The following is an 8177-nucleotide window of genomic DNA, read 5'->3' as shown; positions in this document are numbered from 1 at the left end:
CTCCTCGACCCCTCCGTTCCCTCTATTTCTTGTCCTTCTCTTAATTTTCTCTTTGGATTTTTGTTCGTTCCCTGTCTTTTGTCGTCCGTTCACTCACTCTATTTTCTGTTTTTTAGTTTGTGTGTGTGTCTATTTTGTATTTTCTAGAGAATGAAGATTTATGTAGAAAGGGAAAGGTATTAGGTTCATGGAGATGTAGTTAGAGGGAAAGACGACAGTGTGGTGGTTAATGAAATTTAAGAAATTAGAGGTCCAAAAATGGGGTGCGGCTGTCCCGTTTTTCTTATCTCTGATGCGGCTGGCCTTCTCTTTTTGGTCTCTTAAGAGATTAGGGTCCTCTAGGTTAGTTAAGTGTGTGTGCTACTGGTTTTTGTTAGAGATTAGGTGAGTAGATGAGAATTCTTGGGTGATGAGAAAATGGTATTGTCGATGCTGGAGAAGAAAGAAGAAGGTTACGTTTTTTTCCTAATTTTTCCCCAGTTCCTATGTCTCCCCCTGACTTACTGTGTTTTTGTGTATCCCTTCTATCTCTATGCAAAATACTCCCCCTCTTTTCGTGTGAATGATGGATATATATCTTTATTTCTATCTGAAGTGCTTGGGCAAGAAGAAAGAAAAATGTGTGAAGAAAGTGTGTGGTCCCCTCCTTGATAATTATCTGCAGGTGTAAAGTATATGGATGACTAGAAATATTCTTTGTGCCAACTGCCAAAATGTGGGTGTAAGTGGAGTGAGGTCAAAACAAAAGAGTGCATGTGGATTAAAAATAAAATCAAAATCATAATAAAAGAAAATAAGTGCAAAGTGTGTAGAACGTGATTGTAGGAATATAAGGAAAAACAAATGCACAGTGAATAATTTGTGGGCAAAGCTTATCTGAATGTGCAATGTAATATGAATTGATGAGGTTGAAGGAAGTGGTCCCAAGTTGAGTGGCCACATGAAAGAGATAAGGATTTTTGTCTTTTCTTTTACCTTTTTTTTTTCAATTGTTCAATTAAAAAAAGTACAAAGATATTTTAGCTAAACAAATCTGTCCGTGCACTTTTCGAAAATGATGGAAATATAGTCTAGTGCCGCGAAGGCGATAATGTCTTACGATCTTACGATCTTCGCGGAGACAGATACGGAAACCCTCCGCAGATGGGTGGAAAATATAAGCTGGACCTTTATATCCTAAAGCTACTCATTAGGGAATACCGACCAAATTAGTCTGTCTCCCGCTTTCTTTCATAACAGAGTCGTTATTTCCGGCTGTGCACTCAGGTGATTCATGCCATGTCGGATGAGCAAGATATGCGGAAGATGGGGGGGCTTGCCTCCTCGTTCCCTTTTACTTATGCCATGATGCTCATGAGCAGCTTATCTCTAATTGGATTTCCTTTTCTAACTGGATTTTATTCCAAAGTTGTGATCTTAGAGCTCGCTTACACTAAGTATACCATCAGTGGGAACTTTGCTTTCTGGTTGGGAAGTGACTCTGTCCTTTTCACTTCTTATTACTCCTTTCGTTCACTTTTTCTAACATTTCTAGTACCAACTAATTCATTTGGGCGAGACATCTTACGATATTATGATGCGCCCATTCCTATGGCCATTCCTTTAATACTTCTGGCTCTGAGGAGTCTCTTTGTAGGATACTTGGCCAAAGTGTGACCTGGCAAATACTACAACTAACTATAATTGTCGAAAATTATTTTACGAAACAAAACTTTCTTAGATTGGATAAAACCAAGGAGATGATATTCTTTTTCTTTTTTTCTTTTGGGAAAGAAATGGTCAAGAAATAAGAAATAAGAAAAAAATGCTAAATTTCCATGAAATAATTAAGAAAACACATGTGACTATTTTTGTAATTTTTAATTTTATTAAAAGTAAGATAAACTAAAATAACTAGACAAAATATCAGTTAGTTAAAATAAATAAAAATAAATAAACAAAAATATTTTTGTAGTTTTTGTTTTCAAGAGAAAATAAAGCAAAAGTACAAAAAATAGGCAAAGTAACAATATTATAACTAAAAGAAATATTTAGCATTAAAAGGTGTAGAAGTCCCAGGGAGGATAAAAAATTACATGTCTGCTTTATAACTTTAATAACACGCCTATATACAACTTGTGCATTCTATTAAAATATACTATTCCTTTTTAATACGGAAAAATTTGTTCTAATTTCAACAGTAACTTTGAAAAGAGAGTAGGTAGGAGTAATATGTTAGACTTGGTCAAATTATAGTAAGCGTGTAACGGTAGTTAATGAGTATGTTGGATTCGGTCAAATCGTATATACTGAACGGGTAAAAAACTTTCACACTTATGAAAGATAAAACCGAAATTCATGGTAGACCTCGAATTCTATCCATTTTTGGTAGACCCAAAAGTCATAATTAATATAGTGATGAGCATGAAGTTGAAGAAAAGAATTTCAAACATTAAAGAAATTCCTGTCAGATATTCATATTATTTGTGCCATTGAATATACACAATGGGCAAATGCATTAGCTTCACAGCATCAAGAGATCGTTTTTACAGATATTTTTTCTCCTTCTCTGGGCTTCGTTCTGTAACAACAGATCTAGAAGATGGCACCACTATGCATTGTTGGATACCTAAAGTTCATGAACCAACAAAACCTAACCTCTTTCTTGTGCATGGATTTGGTGCCAATGCAATGTGGCAATATAGTGATCTCCTAAGACATTTTACTCCCCATTTCAATGTCTACCTTCCTGATCTCGTCTTTTTTGGTGCCTCGGCCACGACACGGCCGGAGAGGACAGAGAGTTTTCAGGTAAGCGTGGCAAATGGATGGGTTAGGTCAAATTAATTAACAAGCCATGATTAGTGATAGAATAAGAAATTTTCCTAAGGATGTTCAAGATATAATATTTATGTATAAAAAATAATATTTCATCTGCATATACAATACGAGTTTTTGTGCAAGGTGTTCAATTAACCACCTTTCGCTGGCTGTTGCTTCGCCAACTTTTGTCATGTTCCAACCGGCTCAAAGTTTGCTTGGGTCAAATAAGACGATTAAATCAACCCGCCCAACATGATCCAACCTTTCCTCCTTTTTATTTTGTTTATTTTAAATGAAAGTTAACATATTTTTCTTAAATTATCAGCATAAGCTTTTTAAAATTAACATATATAATTCCCGATCTCTAAATTTGGTTTGCATTTTCACCGGTCGAGTTACACCATTATTTTGACCCGTCTTGTCATTTATGGTTCAACTTAGCTTGTTGGATCAAGTCAACCAACAAGTCATGACCCAACCCATTTAATTACTAAAAAAAGGTTGTATTTTCTTTCAGGCAAGATGCGTGAAGAAGTTGATGGAGGTGCATGGTGTGCATAGAACAAGCCTAGTGGGGATAAGCTATGGAGGGTTTGTTGGTTATAGCGTTGCAGCTCAATATCCAGAGGCAGTGGAGAGATTGGTGTTGTGTTGTGCTGGCGTATGCTTAGAGGAAAAGGATATGAAAGATGGCTTGTTTCAGGTGTCTGATTTGGAAGAAGCTGCTAGCATTTTATTGCCACAGACACCTGAGAAGCTAAGGGAATTGATGCGTTTCTCCTTCTTCAAACCTGTCAAAGTCATGCCCTCCTACTTCCTTTCTGATTTTATTGATGTAAGTCTTTCTCTATTTATACAATTATATTACCCATGTTTCTCTATTTAAATCATATTTATCTACTTAATTTCCACAGGTGATGTGCACCGATTATGTGAATGAGAAAAGAGAACTCATCCAAAATATACTTAAAGATAGGCGACTTTCCGACCTTCCTAAGATTTCCCAGGTTTGTATTTTCCTAAATTTTTATTTATTTATAATTCTCTTGTTTCATATTACTATCATAATTTTTAATATCACTGTGTTTTTTCTTCTTATTCCCAACACAGTCCACATTAATTATTTGGGGAGAACAGGACAGGATATTCCCTTTAGAACTGGGTTACAGACTGCAGAGGTAACAACAATTTCAAAATATTCTAACTTTTGAAAACTTCGTCTTCTGATGATCAAATACAAAATGATAGGCATATTGAAGGGAATGCTGACTTAGTAGTTATCAGAAATGCGGGACATGCAGTCAACTTGGAGAAACCAAAGGAGTTTGCTAAACACTTGAAGGCATTTCTTGTAGATAATCGCTAACCATATAATTCGGACAACAATTCTACGGCTTGTGGCGGATTCAGAATTAAGACGCTGTGGACTTTGTATTATAAAATGTACATTTAACTCTACATTTGTACTTGTTTCTCGCACATATATGTATAATTCAACCCTTGAAATATTGGGTTCCGCGAACCCATTGTTGAATCCGCCATTATCTGGTTGAATAATCATCAGAAGTTTTAAAAGGAGAAATAGAAAAGAAAAAGACCGATGTAACAGTAAAACTTGGGATTGATGTACATTATAGAATTGAACTGTACATTTGTGCCATACAATTCTCTTAACATTGTAGTTTCACCTGGTGTCAGCCAGAACTCCAATCATTGTTTTTTTTTTCCTTTTAATTTTAAGTTTAACTTTGATCACATTCTATTGATTGTCTTTTTCTAGAAGCAGGCATGAAGCTTGCAAATTACCAAAACAAGAGAAGGCCGATCCGTTCTATGAAGTGCTTCAGAACATAGAAACCTAGAAAAGAAAGAGACAAGGAACAAATTAAACAGTGATGTCACCTGATAACCTCATTTTGAACCTCTAAAAATCCTGTAACAGCACCCCACCAATGTATAAAACTACCAAAACTTGATACTCTATCAGTAACATGGAAGCGGTTCATTTTGATTGGCATTCTGTTCCTGAATTTACAAGAGCTATATTCAATATAACTCAGTCTGAATTGAGGTAAACTACTACTAATATATATTATCTTATCTGCATCAACCAAAACTACTAGCTCCAAATTCAAACTGATCTAGCCGATTCGATGGAGGTGATTAGAGATCCTGCAGCAGTGGATAAATTCTTCCAACCAACCAATTTCACCCCAAAGTCACGTGTTAACATTTGTATCCTGCTCATATCCCCTTCTAATTTGCTTAGCTCCAGTACTAGCCTTCGAGCAATCAGGCTATATAAATATAAAAGTTTCTCTCCTTGCAATGCAACTCGTACTAAGCAATTAGACTCCAGGTCAGTTGATATGGGATCATACAACACAGAGAAACTACCAAATTTAAGGTCTGGAGTCTCGAAGAACTTATCTACAACAATAATGTTTTCTTGACTGAAATTATTTGATTTCTCAGCTGGAGATATTGACTTTCTATCCGCAACTCTCAGTATGTGAGCAGCCTCTCTCATTCCACTGAGAAAAGCCCCGTGCATTGTTGCAGGATACTGTTTATTAGTTGCTTCACCTGCAAAGAAAAGCCGGTCGCCAACACTCTCAGAGAGGATATCATAATCATCCCCTGAGGCTCCAATTGCAACATAGGAATAAGAACCACAACAGAACTGATCCTGTCCCCAACGCGTACAAACTGCTTGAAGTGGATCGGGAACAGCAATTCCTTTCGGACTGAATATTCCCTTCAGAATTTCAAGAACCCTCCCAACAGATTCAAGAGGAGACATCTTTTCAAATTTTACTGCTGCTTCTCCAGCTACAAGAGCAATAAGAAGGGGTCCACCTGAAACCGAAGAATAACTATAGAACAGAAAAAACTCCCCCCTCATATTCGGGTCCTCATTCAAGTGTCCAAAAGTATCAATCTCTCCACCCCAAAAGTCGTAGGGAAACAGAATTGCAACCTTATTCAACAATCCAAATCCTAATCTCTCAATCGCATTTTTCTTGCGCTGAGGAAGGTCGGGTACAAACTCAATGTTGCCCCTCTTCAGCACTCCCAATGGAACCGTGCAGAGAACCATATCCCCACGATATTCCTGCCCACCAGCATACACTAAAACCCCATCAGTACCATATCTTACACTTTCCACTGTCCTATCGTAAAAAATAGGAATGTCCTCTGCCAGAGCCCGAATTAACCTCTCATTTCCTCCAGGGATGAAACAATGATCACCCCCCATTTCATAAGGATCATCCTGGTCCCAAAACGCCATCGACAGATTGGACATCAACGAAGCATTAGCATACTCCAAATTGGCCAAATGCCAATCCAGAAGCATTTGCTCTTGGGGATCCTCAGCCACTCTATACACATGCCTAAACGTCTCCAACGCAGTACCTAACGAAACATCCACGCTCTTAACCTCATCCAACATTGCCTGCCTAAGTTTACACACCCTATCTAACAACTTATTAAACGAAGCTTCAACTTTAGAATCAATATCCGAATTCACAGTTCTACCATTAGGCAAATACAAAGGGCAAATATCTCTCACCTTATGAAGCGGAATGCCTAGCTGCCTCGCCAGAACACCCAACGGATTACCATTTATTCCAGTTAACACACTCCCACCTAAATCAGCAGCAGCAACAACCCCATTTTGTCCCCCACTCATCTTCTTACTCCTCACTCTGCCACCAGGTCTACCCCTTCCTTCAAGAACCACAACTTTAAACCCCAACGAAATCAACTGCCTCGCAGCAACTAAACCCGATAACCCTGCCCCAATAACGATTACATTCCCTTTCGGCACCCCTTCTGGTGTCTTAAATTTCAGTTCTTTTATAGCTGGAGCTACACCATAATTGATATACCCATGTTGTAGTAAAAAAGTGTAAGCAGAATGCACGAGATTTTTGTGTTCAGCTCGTATGGACTCCAAAGCATGATCTTTTGTGAGCCAAACAGTAACATTGGACCGCCAACGTGCGAGAATGTGGTTACGTACGACGATGTAATTAGATTGTTCAACACCCCCAATTTCGGAAACTACATTAGCTTCAATTTCTTCCTCTGTAAGGGAATCAACAGGGAACCCAACGGAGATAGCAATTAGGGCTTCAAGGTCGACTTCTTTAGCGAGATCGGAAATCCTTCGCCGGCGATTTTGATTCTTATTAAGGTCGTCACCGGTGGCTAATTCCGTCTCGGAGTATGAATATGCAGTGGAGGGTTTAGGGTTAGGGCGGAGAACACGGAGGCCGGAGACGGCGGCCGCAGAAACTGAGGTGGGAATCATGTCCGTGAAGAAACGTTTTCTACGGCGTCGTTTTTTGACTTGGGGTGGAGTGTTTCCGGTGGGCGGTGGTGGTAATTCGGAGGGGGGTATTTCCTGTTCGGAAGGTTCTGGAAGGTCGTCAGGTTGATAGTCTGAAACTGCAGGTTCGGGTGTCGTTTGAGGAGGGGAAGAATTGTCATTGTCATTTTGGGGGTTGTCTTGCCGGAGAATGTCGCCGGAGTTGATGTGGGGGGGTGTTTCCGGCGGATGTCCGGCGGAAGTTTCCATTGGGGAATAGAGAAAGCTGAGCTAAGCGTCGATGCAATGTGTTATTGCCTATTGGGAACCAAAATTGCACGCCAATGCGACCCAGTGCTAAAGGGTTACGAAAGGCTGGAACGTAACGTGAGTTAAAGTTTGGGGTGTTTATGGGTAAAACGAAAGCAAATTAACCCAAAAATGGATCAAACTGGCTTAAAAGTTAAAACGGAAATGGGTTACAGTTGCCCTTAACCTACTGAAAATGGCTCAAAATTTATCCTCCTTTCACCTATTGGACCATTAACGTCTTTAACGTTAATTTTGGGTAATTTTGGGGAATTTGCATCTATACTCGTTTTTTGGGTCACGTTTTAACTTATACTCGCTTTGCAAGAAAATTTGCAAGTGTACCCACTTTTCGCATAAAATTCAAGTATACGGGCCTGAAGTAGCAAAGACAATCACGCAAATTTCAACATTCTAGTAGACATGCCTAGAGTTGTTTGTAATTGCTAAACTTAAGCATTTTACTAGCTGAAGTTTTGTTCCCTATTTGCTGAACTTCATCATGTTTTAGCTTAAGTTTTTGCCTGAAGTAGCAAAGGCAATCACGCAAACTTCAGCATTCTAATAGACGAGCCTGAAGTAGCAAAAATTGCTGGACCAAGTGTTGGGTGAAGTTTTTGTTTGTAATTGCTGAACTTAAGCATTCTACTAGCTAAAGTTCTGTTCTCTATTTGCTGAACTTCAACATGTTTTAACTGAAGTTTTGTTCTATATTTGCGGAACTTCAGCATGTTTTAGCTGAAGCTTTGTT

The 8177-nt window shown here is 38.6% G+C and overlaps 2 protein-coding genes across 2 annotated transcripts; one reads left to right on the top strand and one right to left on the bottom strand.

The window, feature by feature from the left end:
• The first annotated feature begins 2406 nt into the window (after positions 1-2406).
• Positions 2407-4303, top strand: LOC104225867 (uncharacterized). The gene is made up of 5 exons (XM_009777747.2): positions 2407-2790; positions 3320-3637; positions 3717-3809; positions 3913-3980; positions 4051-4303. The coding sequence occupies exons 1-5, from the start codon at positions 2485-2487 to the stop codon at positions 4166-4168; spliced, it is 903 nt and encodes a 300-aa protein (XP_009776049.1). The 5' UTR covers positions 2407-2484; the 3' UTR covers positions 4169-4303.
• A 102-nt stretch (positions 4304-4405) lies between these two features.
• On the bottom strand, positions 4406-7525 carry LOC104225868 (lysine-specific histone demethylase 1 homolog 1). The gene has a single exon (XM_009777748.2). It carries the CDS (start codon positions 7385-7387, stop codon positions 4934-4936), a length of 2454 nt encoding a protein of 817 aa, XP_009776050.1. The 5' UTR covers positions 7388-7525; the 3' UTR covers positions 4406-4933.
• Between the last annotated feature and the right edge of the window lie 652 nt (positions 7526-8177).

The sequence above is a fragment of the Nicotiana sylvestris genome, chromosome 7 (assembly GCF_000393655.2).
Source record: "Nicotiana sylvestris chromosome 7, ASM39365v2, whole genome shotgun sequence".
Taxonomy (NCBI): domain Eukaryota; kingdom Viridiplantae; phylum Streptophyta; class Magnoliopsida; order Solanales; family Solanaceae; genus Nicotiana; species Nicotiana sylvestris.
The sequence above is the reverse complement of the archived record's forward strand: the minus strand, read 5'-3'. Positions and strand labels throughout refer to the sequence as shown.